The following is a 14,288-nucleotide window of genomic DNA, read 5'->3' as shown; positions in this document are numbered from 1 at the left end:
GTCTTCTTTCTCAATATCTCTAATGCTCTCTCCTTTTCCTTCTGCCTGATGCTTTCCTTCTCTGCCGGGTGTAGCGCTATGCACATGGACGGGCTGTTCTCTTTAATGTACACATCTGCAGTTACTCTTCTCATCTGATGGGGAGCAAGCCAGCTTTCTGGGAGGCTTTGGGTCACACAGGACCAAGTCATCACTGGAAACTTACAACTTTGGGGCTGGGGTGTGGCTCAGTGGGTAAAGTACTTACCTAGCATGTGAGACCCTGGGTTTGAGCCCTGACACCACCTAAATAAAATTGGGCATGGTAATACATACCTGTAATCCTAGTGCCCCAGAAGTGGAGGCAGGAGGATCAGGAAATCTAGTTCATCTTCAGTTATGCAGCAAGTTTGAGGCCCACAGGAGCTATAGGAGACCCTGTCTCTAAAAGGAGAGAGAGAGAGAGAGAGAGAGAGAGAGAGAGATAGAGATAGAGAGAAGAGAAGAGAAAAGAGGAGGAGAAGGAGGAAGAAGGAAGGTAGGAAGGAAGGAAGGAAGGAAGGAAGGAAGGAAGGAAGGAAGGCAGGCACTTGGCAGTTTGATTTCAAAGTTTGAATTCTTAAAGGGGCATATTAAAGTCCAAGTTCTCCCTACAAGAACATGGTATCTTCTGCTGTGCTGTTATCTGCTTATAGATGGTATGGAAGATAATCCTCTGTCAGAAAAAAAGAAGGTGCTGACTTTAAACCATTGAAAGAAAAACCAGTGAGGCTTCCAAAGCCATCTCCTTTCAGACATTCTCTGATGGAGCTCAGATCTTTGCCTGGGCACTTTCTTCTCTGGTGACACCAGGCACTGCAGGCAGCTGTGTCCTGGTCACGTGGTCAACAGGGAGACCAAGGAGCACTCACTCCAGGACACATGGCTGCTAAGCTGTGAAGCTGGGTGATCTGCTGTACTCTCTGTGCCTTCAGCTTGCAACTGTTGCAACTTGTCGTGACTTAATTCCACTGTAATTCAAGGACCATGTTTTACTCTCAAGGTTAGAAGTAAGCCACAGACTTGCAAGGTCCACAGGTCCCACCCACCCTTGCCAGCTCTGGCCCTCAAGCTCCTCCCTTGAGCTCCTCCCTCGAGCTCCCTACTCTGTGGCAAACCTCATCCCCAGCATCATGCCTCCACCTGCATTCATGCATCCCTCATGATTCAGCCTCAGGACCAATCAGCAAATAACTGTTGCAGCGTCCTATGTCATGAGATCGGTGCCCTTGGCTTCTGTCGTCTTAACGCTTTCTGGGTCTCAGCACGATGAGCCTCAACTCTTCCAGGAGTGAGGAGAAGAAGGGGAAGAGAAGTCGGTTAACTAATGGCTGCCCGTCTAGTCTGAGGTGTCACTTTTAGAGGCTGCCATCTAAAGCTGACAGGAGGTGAGGCAGGCCCAAGCTGATGTATTTTCTTCTCTTCTCCCCAGATGGTGGTCCAGAGGGAGACACGCACCCTTCCACTGCCTACCTCCTGCCTCCTGCCTCACTGGAGAGCAGCCTGGAAGAAGGGGTGACATCAGCAGCCCCAGATCCCCTGCCGTCCCGGGAAACACTGGAAACACTGGAAGAGTCTTTGCCCCCTGCGCTGCCCGACGAGGTCAGTGTCCAGCACACTCCGGCCCTCAGGAAAGGTCTGCCGTCCCTGAAGCAACTCAACTCGGCCCGGAGGCAGCTAAGGCCTTTGGCTACCCCGACAACTCTGCAGAGACTGGAGTCTCCTGCCTCGGCCACCACGAAGCCGCGTGAGCCTGGGGACCCCGAGCAGCCCACGGCGCCTGCGCCACTGCAGATCACACCCTTCACCATGGCTCTGGCGACCACACTCCCACACAGCCCGCAGCCCGCGCAGGCCCCCGACGACAGCAGCCCCGGTAGCCCGCTGGACAAGGGTGACAATGAGCTGACTGGGTCCGCCTCCGAGGAGAGCCAGGAGACCACCACGTCCACCATCATTACCACCACCATCATTACCACGGAGCAGGCCCCAGGTATATGAGGTTCATCTCCCACCCCTGCTGTCTTTCATTTCTGGATTATCCATAGCGGGTGTGGTCTGCGTGGTGGGTGTGGTCTGCGTGGTGGGTGTGGTCTGTGCGGTGGGTGTGGTCTGTGCGGTGGGTGTGGTCTGTGCGGTGGGTGTGGTCTTTGTAATGGGTGCTGTCTGCATAGTGGGTGTGGAACTAGAGCCTTGCACCTGGAGGTCGGGCACACCAGCACTGAACCACTCCAGCTGTCTTTTTAACTTTGTTTTGGGTGTGTGGGTGTGTGTGTGTGTGTGTCCCCGCGCGCACGTACATTTGCACTCGAAGAGAATTCAAGTCTGGCACATGCTAGCTACGCAAGCGTTCTATTATAGAGCCACACCCACATGCAGCGTGCACTGAATTTCCCAGTCTACTGGCCCTCCCTTACATTGTCCTCCTCGTCCATATGGACAGCCAAAGTATTCAGAAAATTTGTATCAGTCCTGTGAACCCCCAGACTTCTTCCTCATCCTATTCCCTAAACCATATAAGAGCTGCTCACACAGCATTCTGTCGTCATAGGGCTGGGGGGTTCACATTGAGCCTAAGTAAGGAAGATGCTCATTTCCTGAACCTTTCAATGGAAGGGCCTGGAGCTTAGGTGGAAGCTGGTATGCAAGAGAATCACAGAGCCCCCACCACGATGTGGATGGATTGCTGAGCCTGCGATCCCAGCCTGGGCTCCATGCCTCTTTGTGTTGGGGCCTCACTGGTTAAGCTTGCCTCAACTTGGCTGCTCATTGTGCAAGCAAGGGTACAGGGAAACCACAGAACTAGACTTCTCCATGAGTAGAAAGAGGTTTATTGGGGAACAAACTGCCAAGGCTATCTGCACCCTCCCTTGGGACTGGGATGAGGCTTGTCGTGTTTAGGAAAAGATACAGGGAAAGAAGGAATATGTTTGGTGGATGTGTAGTCAGGTGTGGGGGAAGGATGTGCCTCAGCAGACCGGTGCTGAAGCATCCCTTCCCCGAGGGACCAGCCACTTGATGGTATAGTATAGAATAGAGTTTATTAAGGGCATGGGGAGGGGAGTTAAAAGGGCAGTAGAGGCAGAGAAAAACAGAGAGAGGGAAGAGAGAGAGGGGGAGAGACAGAGAGGCAGAGAGAGAGAAGTGAAGTAGAGGAGTAGAGGCATACCATGAGCACGTGGAGGGGAGGGTAAAGGAATGAGGAGAGATGAGGAGAGGTGTGAGAGGACAGAGCAGGAGCAAGAGAGAGCAGAAGGGGCAAGCAGCCCCTTTTATAGTGAGTCAGGCATACCTGGCTGTTGCCAGGTAAATGTGGGGCAGAGCTTAGACAAAATGCTGACAGAACTCCCAGAGAGAAGAGCAGAAAGTTGTATGACAGCACAGTGGGAGGTCTTTGAGCTGAGACAGGCTGTTCAGATTGACCTGGAACTAGATGCCCTTGCTAGAGGATCTTTGGGGCAGATTATGGAGGTTCCTGGTTAACAGGAAGTCATCTTTATACTGCCCTTTGTGATGGGCACACCACTATGGATGTACAACTTGAAGACCTCCATACTCGGGAGACCCTTCCTCAAGTCTCAAGAAATCATGACCACCCAAAGATCACAAGAAACCATACCTGGATGCAATCAGCAGAGGCTTTATTAGGGAAGTTGGCCGGCAGTCAAACCACAAGCTCTCTCTCAAGAGCAAGGTTTGGCCTCAAGTGGCAGGCTAAGGGGTCTTTTAAAGAGGAAAACCGCAAACCAGGGGAGTGAGGAGGGGGTGAGGGGTTGCCAAGGATACATAACATAAGAATAGCAAAACATTCCAGAAAAACTCACCCTGAAAGGTTAATTGCCATGGAAATTACTCAGTACACTCATTCTTCTCAAACATGTGGTTTTACCATATTGCTACCCTACCCTGTCAACTATCTATTAACTATTTCTCACTAGCTCCAGCCATAGAGCCACAGCCCTGTCATTGTGTTTTTACCACCGGAATGACTTTCGTTCTTTACAGCCAGTTCCTGAAACTGGCCTGGCTTGTTCCAGAGAAAAGTTTCCATGTCCCTAAAAGAACTTAAAAAGCATCTATATATGTATATATTCTATAAAAATGATTTTTATAATTTTTCATTCTTCAAACTGAAGGCTGACTGCTGGGTCTGAACCGAGTGTGCTGTGTGAGTGTAGTCCAAACGGGGCCCTCCCTGTGCTTTCGTTTGCCTGTCCTTTAGGTGGGAATGGATTGGCATTCCGTCTAAGACTGAGTGGGGCTGCCCTTGGTGACTTGTTAGTGCAGTCAGGACAGGGCAGAGTTCAGCACAAGGCTCCCCTGCACTTCCATAAATACCCTCCTCAGACTCTTCCCCCCACAGCTTCTCCATCCTGTTGCCGAGCAACAGAGTCATACCTGGCTTGGGTTTTGTGTTGACTCCAGGGGAGGATGGGGTGGGGTGGACATACAGTAGAGCCCAAAGAGGTCGGGCTCCACTCCATGGCACATCTGTGTGTGAGCTCCTGGGCTGGCCGCAGCCCTGTGTATCCTGATGCAACATTTGTTTCTCCTTAGCTCTCTGCTCAGCCCTGTGTATTCTGATGGCAACATTTGTTTCTCCGTAGCTCTCTGTGGTGTGAGCTTCTCCGACCCCGAGGGATACATTGACTCAAGTGATTTCCCTCCGCAGCCCTCCGGCAACTTCTTGGAATGCACATACAACGTGACGGTCTACACTGGCTACGGGGTAGAACTACAGGTAGCCTAGAGTGCCGGGCCTACCTGGTCTCAGTTGCCCTTTGTGTCACGTCTCCTTTCCTTAAATCAGGGTTATTTGAGTTGGGTTTTGTAGGGGGTGGGGGGAGTTCCCAAGTGTATGACCTGAAGATGTGGCGGGGATATACTGGCAAAGTATTAGATGTGTTACCGAGAAAGGAAGTCCCTTAATGTCTTGCTTATTAAACACTAGAAGGCATCACATACAACACATGTGTGCATGTGTGTGTAGGGGTGCACAGTTCCTCCTATCCATCCCCTCCAGCACAGACAGCAAAAGTAACAGCAAGTGCCTGGAGAAGGGTGGCTTCGCCCTGGAGTGCAGTCACGGTGGAGAAGAGAGAGGGCCAAGAGAGACCTAGAAACGAGAGTGCCCTCACTTGCTTGCCAGCTCGTCTGTCCACACAGACAAGATAGACTGTGCTGAGTCTGTGGCCACTCAGTACCCAGTGCAGTTATAAGCACAGGAGCTTCTGCCCTGCCTGTTGCCCCAGCTTTCTGTCTACCCCATGGATTCCCAGGTGAAGAGTGTCAACCTATCTGAGGGGGAGCTGCTCTCCATCCGAGGAGTGGACGGTCCCACCCTGACAGTCCTAGCCAACCAGACTCTCCTGGTTGAGGGCCAGGTGATCCGCAGCCCCACCAACACCATCTCTGTCTACTTCCGGACCTTCCAGGATGATGGCCTCGGGACCTTCCAGCTACATTACCAGGGTAGGGTCCACTGAGGCCAGCCAGATGAAGATGGTCTCACTTCCCTCTGACACCCAGTCACACTCTTGGGGTTTGTGTGTGTGTGTGTGTGTGTGTGTGTGTGTGTGTGTGTGTGTGTGCCAGGGACCCCACTGGCACTCCAATTAAGTCCACAGAATCCTCCTCCCTGACTGAGAACAGTGGTTATTAAAGCCAAGAGAGGAAGATGCATAATTTTGGAACTGGAGAGGGCTTGGTGAAAGAGCTTGCCCTGCAAGCATAAGGGGCAGTGCTCCCATCCCCATAAGAAACAGTACTCCCATCCCCATAAGGAGCATTGCTCCCATCCCCAGAAGACACATAGAAAAGTCAAGGTGGGGTTCACCTGTAGGCCCAGTGGTGAGGGATGGAGACAGGAGGATTCCTGCCAGCTTAGCCAAATCAGCAAGCTCCCAGCCAGCAAGAGACCTCACCTCCCCCAAATCAGGTAGAGAAACAACTGGCCCAGCCCTGCAGCACCAGCACCCATCCTGCCTTGCCAGGGTAGCTCTTCCATCCCCAGCACAGAGCCACTGCCAGGATGTGGGTCCCATGGCCTCCCTGCCCGCGGCTGATGCACGTGGGTTGCTCTCTTCTCCACGTGGGTTGCTCTCTTCTCCACAGCTTTCATGCTGAGCTGCAGCTTTCCCCGGCGGCCTGATGCCGGAGATGTCACAGTGATGGATCTGCACTCCGGTGGGGTGGCCCAGTTCCATTGTCACCTGGGCTATGAGCTGCAGGGAGCCAAGACGCTGACCTGCATCAATGCCTCCAAACCGCACTGGAGCAGCCAGGAGCCTGTCTGCTCAGGTATCACCTGTGTTAGCCAGCCGGGTGGGGGCGGCATCCTCTATGGTTAGAGCTCATGCTGTGCTCCCCCCAAACCATAAAATCATTCCATTGCTAGTTCATAACTGTAATTTTGCTACTGTTATGAATTGTCATGTAAATATCTGATACACAGGATATCTGACATATGACCCTTGTGGTTGAGAATCACCACTCTAGGGCCTCGGGAGTAACCTTGGGTAAGGCTTTTGCCCTCCAGGCTATGCAGTAATATAGTGCCCAGGGTATGAAATTGGCTCCTGAGGACACTTATCACACAGTAGTGTTCTGTCCAGTAGGAACCCTGCTCTCTAGCACTCACTCAACAGCCGATTTAGTAGTGGTTGCTGTCTTCCTTGTGTATCCTGGATGCTAAGCACTCTTCTCTGCAATCTGCCAGTTGTGAGACCTCACGTGGTGGCACACGTGAGGCTTTTCCCACTCACCATGGTGTTTCCAAGATCTACCTGTATTGCGGCATATATAAGCACACTGTTCTTTTTCATGGCTGCGTAATATTCTGTTGTGAGTGTTATGCTCCATTTTGTTTACCTGTTGTTCCGTCATTGGACTTTGGAATTATTTCCACTTTTTATCTAAGTAACTGCTATGCTCTGAACATGGAAATTAGTTTACATTTCTCTTAAATATGATGCTCAGGACAGCATCGCCAGGTCATGTAGTGTAACCCATACAGACCCACACTTCCCGCAGCAACCACGTCATCTCACCTGCCATGATGGTACAGCAGTTCTCTTCCTTCCAATGTTCACAGACTATTTTCTGTAATCAGCACAGTAGGGCTACAGAGTGTCCTCCACGTTCTCATGTTTCCTGATAAGTACTGATGTCACGTGTCTTTCCCGATGCTTCTTGTAGTTGTCAGTATGCCATCTCTGAAAAGGCTCTTCAACCCCTTAGCCCATTGTTCAAGAGGCTACTGGGTTGTTGCTGTACTGTAAATGCTCTTTACATATGGTGGATCAAAGCCTTCATGGGATTCTATTTGTAAACCTCTCCCTCTGTTCTGTGGGTCTTTTTTTGTTGTTGTTGTTTGTCTTTGTAATGATGAGGTCGTTCTTCTCTTGTTTCTATTGTTGCTTGGACTTTGTGGGTGGCTGCTGCAGTTCTGTTTTGCAGTTTGAGCTTAGTCAATGTGAACTCAGAAGTTGGTGACAGCCTCCAACTAAGGTGGTCTGGCGCCCTCTGGTGGAAAGAAGTAGATGGTGCAGGCCCACAGGTGGAACCCTAGACTTCGAGGACAGTTGGGGATCCTTGGCCAGTGGCTCTGTCATCCTTTAAGGATCCTGACAGCATCCACCAGCGTCCACTGTTACTGGGTTCTGCGGCCATGGTTGGAGCTGTGAGGGCCTAGCTCTCTGGGAGTCTCCGCTGTCTTAGTGACTGTTCTGCAGCTGTGAAGAAACATTGTAACTGTGGAAACTTGTCTTTTAAAAAAAACAATAAAAGCATTTCATAGGGGGTTTGTAACAGTTTCAGAGGGTGAGTCAATGATCATCACCGTGGGAAGCAGACAGGCACCAGGCTGGAGCAGTAACTGAGAGCTTGACATCATGGTCCACAGGCAGGAAGCAGAGAAAGAGACAGACAGACAGACAGACAGACAGACAGACAGACACTAGGTCTGACACACTCTTTTGAAACTGCAAATCCTACCCACAGGAACTAACTTCTTTCAACAAGGTCACACCTCCTAATCCTTCCCCAACAGTTACACTCCCTGGTGACTAATTCAAATATATGAGCCTATGGGGTGGATGGCCATTCTTATTCAAACCCACACAATCTGTGACCAGATGAGAAAACATGGTGGGGGGAGGGGCTGTGGTGGTTCAGAGAGTGCCAGAGAAGGGTCATAGGGGTAGTGTCACAGAGCAGGTAGGGACAAGAGAAACCCTGTCACCATGACAAAAGGGACAGGGACAAGAGGTGTTGGTAGACCAGAGACTAGGGAAGGAGTCCCCAAGGAGCCAGGCTGTTGGAAGCTCAGTGAGAGGTACCAAAGTAAAGGTCAAAGGTGTCTGTTTTCCCTGCCAGTGAGCTATCCTGTGCAAAGGCCGGTGGGTGAAAGGACTCAGTAGGCTTGAGGAAGTCAGCATATGTTACGGTTTGTATATGCTTGGCCCAGGGAGTGGCACTATTAGAGGGTGTGGCCCTGTTAGAGGAGGTGTGGTCTTGTTGGAGTAGGTGTGGCCTTGTTGGAGTAGGTGTGGCCTTGTTGGAGTAGGTGTGACCTTGTTGGAGTAGGTGTGGCCTTGTTGGAGTAGGTCTTGTTGGAGGAGGTGTGGCTCTGATGGAGGAGGTGTGGCCTTGTTAGAGGAAGTGTGGCCCTGTGGGCGTGGGCTTAAAACCCTCACCCTAGCTGCCTGGAAGCCAGTCTTCTGCTAGCAACCTTCAGATGAAGATGTAGAACTCTCAGCTCCTCCTGCACCATGCCTGCCTGGATGCTGCCATGCTCCCTCCTTGATAATGGACTGAACCTCTGAACCTGTAAGCCAGCCCCAATTAAATGTCCTTATAAGATGTTCCTTGGTTGTGGTGTCTGTTCACAGCAGTAAAACCCTAACTAAGACAGCATATATCAGCATCCCTTGGGAGGCAACGGCAGATGGACGTCTGTAAATTCAAGGCTAACCAGATCAGTGAGTTCCAGGATAGCTGGGATTAGATAGTAAGACCTTGTCTCCAAAACAAACAAGCAAAAAAAGAACACACACACATACACACACACACACACACACACACACACACACACACACACACACACACACCGAAAGACTACACTGACTTCAGAAGAAGGTGGCAGGACAGGATGGGAAGCAGCAACCCTTCCTTGGAGGGATCTGTCAGGGGTGAGACCATGTTTCCCCCTCCCCCACTCCTGTCACTGCTGGCACAGCTCAGGTTCCAAGGGCACCACCTGCTTGTGTGAAGTCCATCACAGGTACATGACACAATGCAGGTTTGAGCCTCAGGCTGACTGACAGACAGACAGCATCCCTGGGATGGAACAGGAAGGGAATCTCATGCTCAGGAAGGAAGCACGGTTTCTGTCCACCCTGTCACACAGCCCAGTCCAGGGCAGAGGAAAGCTGTCACAGCTTGTCTCCTCCTGCCAACCCAACCCCACCACGCTGTCATTCAACAGTCTGTGAACATCTACTATGTGTCAGGTGACGAACGGCTGAAGTCTCTGCACTTGGGAAGTTCAAACAGAAGGTTCACAGCTCAAGGCCAGTCTGGGCTACAAAGGGAGACCCCTTGTTCAAGTTTTTAAGAATTAAATAAATAGAAATTACTATTTATTGATCATATACTACAAATCATGTCATCTGGTGCTGGGAGCCACTAGGACCTACTGTCGTCACAGCCGAGAGCCCAAGATGTTGCAAGATTTGTTTTGCAGAGAAATTCCTAGAAGGCAGAGAGCTGTGTCCCTGCTGGTGAGAAGACATGTGAAGAACTCAGAGATGGTGGTAAGTGGCTGAGACACATGGATCATGACACTCGTCTAGCACGCATAAAGCCCCAGGGTCATCCCCAGCACCTGTGAAATCTCAGGAGCTGAAGGCAAGAAGATCAGGGATTCAAGGTCATCTTCGACTACAGGGTGAATTTGAGACCAGCCTGGACTACATGAGATCTTGTCTTTAAAAGAAAAGGGGGAAAGGACTTGAGAAGACCAGACTCTCAGGACATGGGGGAAGAGCCAGGAGTCTTTGTCCTCTGAAGAAGAGACAAGCTCCTTAGCATAACCGGTCTGATCCGCCTGCCTGTGCATTTCTGCTCCTCTGACCCTGGGGGACAAACCAGAGACTTGTGCTCAGGCAAGAAAGAATCCTACGTGTCCTCAATCCTTTTCAAGGACCTTTGGATCAACTCTTCCAAACCCCACATTAAAACAGACCCTCACCTCGATCCTCTGAGACCAGGTCCGGACACCTCCTCTCTGCTCTCATCTGACAGCCAAGCTACTCCCGTGGGCCACAACTCATTTGCAGTGTCACCTCGCCATATTATTTTAACGTAAAAGTGTTATATGGCTCTGGTTAAAAGAAAATTCCAGAAACACAAATGTACGGAGGATGAGAACAAATCACCTTTATATCCGATGGTCGCAATCTACCCTTGCACATCACTCACAGGAATGGATGAGGCAGGCCATTTGCTCACATGCTTCTTCAAGCTCTGGGATTCGTAAACAGTGTCTGAGAACGCAGTGTTGGATGGCTCCATGAAAACCCAGTGTGTGCAGAGAGATGCACCCTGGCTCTGGTTTTGAATCTGAGGGTGAAGGCGGAGCTGCACAGCCTCATCCGAAGCCAGTTCAGATCTCCAAAGCTTTCCATAGGATACACTCCCAGGGCTCCTTTCTGGGTCAGGGTGTTCTGACATGGTTTTAAAAGTGTTTTTTGCTGAATTGCACCTCGGGAAATGGTCACGATCCTCCTGGTGAGATTTTTCGTGAATAACTAAGGTTATGCCTAGAGCCCACACTGCTGTTTTATTGATCTATTTCAGCCGGCCGTTGGTTAGGTAAAGTAGAACACAACTGGAGATTCTTCCATTCTTACACTCCACACTCAGTCCTAAATGCATGCTTCTCCCGTGAACTGCTTCTGTCTGCCCTTGGGAATCATTTCATAACTGAAAGTCTAGGCATCGAGCCAGGGAGACAGTTCAGCAACTTAACACACTGACTGCCGAGTCCCCAAGCCCCACATAGCGGAAGGAAAGAGTTGATTCCTGTGGGTTGTCCTCTGACATCCACACAGGCATTGTGACGTGTGCACACATGCACACACATGAATGAATGAATGAATGTGAATTTTTTAATGGATGTCTAGACACAATCAGCATCACAGAACAGTCTTGAATGGAGGTCCTCCCTGCAGCATTAGAGTTGTGTTGGTGGATCCAGTACGGATGGGGTTAACAGGACAGCAGACCCCTTCATGTGTTCCCAGCTCACCCTAGCTAGAGGGCTTGGATGCAGTCAGGGGGGACCAATCTCACCATTCCTCCCTGCTGTTCCCTCACCACTTGGTACGTCACTTTCTGCACCCAGCCCCCTGTGGAGGAGCAGTGCACAATGCCACCATCGGCCGAGTTCTCTCCCCCAGTTACCCGGGAAACGCCAATGGCAGCCAGCTCTGCGTGTGGACCATCGAGGCTCCAGAGGGTCAGAAGCTTCACCTGCATCTTGAAAGGCTGCTGCTGCATGAGAAGGACAGGTGAGCTGTCCACACCGACTGCCCCTCCCCAGCTCAGAGAGGGTGGGGTGTGTAATCTGGGTGTGGATGAAGCCCAGGAAAAAGGCCCCCGGGGAGATTGATGAAGAGCTTATGACACTCTGTTTCTGGCCAGGAGACTGAGGCACTCAGGGGGAAAGGACCCTTCCTGAGCCACCTAGGAATCAAGGAAAGAAGGGGATGGGAAACACACATAAACACACATACACACATGCATGCATACATGCATGATTGCACATACACACACCTGCGTACACACATTCATGTGTGCACACACCCACTCGCACATCCATATACCCAGGCATGCATGCCTACACACATGCATGCATACACACATACACCTGTATGCACACATTCACACATGCACACACACACATTCACACACCTAGGCATGCATTCACATGCACATGCACACATACACACATACAGGCACACACATGCACACCCACACATCTGCATGCACACATTTATGCATGCATGCTCACATACCCACACACCCAGGCATGTATGCACACACACATGCACACATACACACATATGGGCATTTACACACATGCACACAGGCATGCACACAGGCATGCACACATTCATTCATGCATACAAACATGCGCATCTACGCATCCAGGCTTGTATGCACACACACATGCACGCACACACACATACACACTACCTGGGGCCTCCACCCAGGCATCTCTTCCCTGAGTGGAATAAGAAGGTGCATCTATGAGCACCCCATCTGCACAAAGCCACGATTAGGCTCCATGGAGAACAAATACTGCACACACAGCATTGGTTCCCAGGAGGACAGGAGGCAGGGATGGAGAAACTCAGCTGGAAAGAGTTAGGCAGGCTGGGTGGCAAGCCTCATCCTGCACAGTGGGACACAGCCTGACTGAACATTGCTGGCCAACCCCCACTCTCTCAGCACAGAATAACCCTGACACAGTAACTACCCGGGTGCCCCTCATTCACCACAACCCACCCTCTACCCTGAGGAACTGATTCAGAACAAGCAGTCAGTTTCCATTTCCATGAGGGATGAGAAAGACTGAAGAGGCAAAATTTGAGTTCAGAGGGAGACCTGGGTGAGTATCACACCACACACACACACACACACACACACACACACACACACACACTTTCCACTCTGGCCTAATGTCACTGACCCTGTGTCTTAGTCAGGGTTTGTATTCCTGCACAAACATCATGACCAAGAAGCAAGTTGGGGAGGAAAGGGTTTATTCAGCTTACACTTCCACATCACTTTTCATCACCAAAGGAAGTCAGGAGTGGAACTCAAACAGGGCAGGAACTTGGAGGCAGGAGCTGATGCAGAAGCCATGGAGGGATGTTACTTACTGGTTTGCTTTTCCTGGCTTGCTCAGCCTGCTTTCTTATAAAACCCAGGACCACCAGCCCAGGGATGGCACCACCCACAATGGACCCTCCCACCCTTGATCACTAATTGAGAGAATGCCTTACAGCTGGATCTCATGGAGGCATTTCCTCAAGGGAGGCTCCTTTCTCTGTGATAACTCCAGCTTGTGTCAAGTGGACACACAAAACCAGCCAGTACACACCGGAAGACATGTCAGCCTCCCTCTGCCCTTTCTCTGCCCAGGATGGTTGTCTACAGTGGACGAACAAATGCGTCGGCCCTCCTGTACGATTCACTCCGAACGGAGAGTGTGCCCTTCGAGGGCCTGCTGAGTGAGGGCAGCAGTATCCGCATCGAGTTCACGTCGGACCAGGGTCAGGCAGCCTCCGCCTTCAACATCCGCTTTGAGGGTAAGAGGCCCCCTCCTTGTCAGATCTGGGGCCAGCGAAAGTGGGTGAGGGATGAACTGGGGCCTGGGATGGAGAATAGGTAAGGGACCCAGGCTGGCCCAGGATTTCCAAGACAGGCTTTCAGTTTTACTGTATTGATATCATCTTCCTTCTAAGCAGCTCTTGTGCTGGTGCCTGGTCCTCTCTCCCTCCTTTCTTTCCTTCTTCCCTCTCTTCTTCCATCCCTCCCTCGCTCCCTCCTGCCTTCCTTCCTTCCTTCATTTATTTATTATTTATTCATTCATTCCTTTCTTTTGAGAGGCTGTCTTAAGTGCAGATCTCATATAGCTCAGGCTGGCCTCAAACTCAACAAGCAGACCAGGATGACCTTGAACTTCTGCTCCTCCTGCCTTTCCCTTCCAAGTGCCAAGATTACCTATATGAACCACCTCGCCTAGCTTCTGCAACACTGGGGATCAAACCTGAGGTTTCCCTCATGCTAGGCAAAACTCCTGACAATGGAGCCTTATTTCCATCCCGTTCTGCCTTCTGTTTTGGCTTTTTGAGCCAGGATGACTCTAATCTTCCAGGCTGGCCTTGAACTCACAATTTCCCACCTCTGCCTCCCTGGTGAAGGAATCATACCTGCATGCCGCTACACCAGGCTTTTGTATGTGCTCCCTGTGTGACACTCACCACACAGAGATGGGGAACTGTTTCCTCTCACAGTAGAGAAGCCAGGGTGCCTATCTGAAGCTTCACTTACAATGTGGCTGCAATGGCTGCCAGTCTGCCCTCCTCTGCTCCCCTTGAGCAATGCTTCTGGGGGTCTAGCCTCCTTCAGGAACAGGCTATCTGACCCAGACAGACCGTGGTGTTCTGTGTACCCTAGGGACTGCAGCTCAGGCTTGC

General features: G+C 51.0%; 1 protein-coding gene across 3 annotated transcripts in view; it reads left to right on the top strand.

Moving 5' to 3' along the window:
* The window catches only part of Sez6l (seizure related 6 homolog like), a 169,942-nt gene that overhangs the window by 107,605 nt on the left and 48,049 nt on the right, over positions 1-14,288 (top strand). For all 3 annotated transcript variants that reach the window (XM_076922410.1, XM_076922409.1, XM_076922408.1), the window contains exons 2-7: positions 1,451-2,011; positions 4,626-4,759; positions 5,298-5,490; positions 6,133-6,318; positions 11,426-11,591; positions 13,231-13,397. In XM_076922410.1, coding sequence (XP_076778525.1) covers positions 1,451-2,011; positions 4,626-4,759; positions 5,298-5,490; positions 6,133-6,318; positions 11,426-11,591; positions 13,231-13,397 — 1,407 coding nt within the window. The remainder of the gene's footprint in view (positions 1-1,450; positions 2,012-4,625; positions 4,760-5,297; positions 5,491-6,132; positions 6,319-11,425; positions 11,592-13,230; positions 13,398-14,288) is intronic.

Source organism: Arvicanthis niloticus, chromosome 24 (genome assembly GCF_011762505.2).
Source record: "Arvicanthis niloticus isolate mArvNil1 chromosome 24, mArvNil1.pat.X, whole genome shotgun sequence".
NCBI classification, from domain to species: domain Eukaryota; kingdom Metazoa; phylum Chordata; class Mammalia; order Rodentia; family Muridae; genus Arvicanthis; species Arvicanthis niloticus.
The sequence above is the reverse complement of the archived record's forward strand: the minus strand, read 5'-3'. Positions and strand labels throughout refer to the sequence as shown.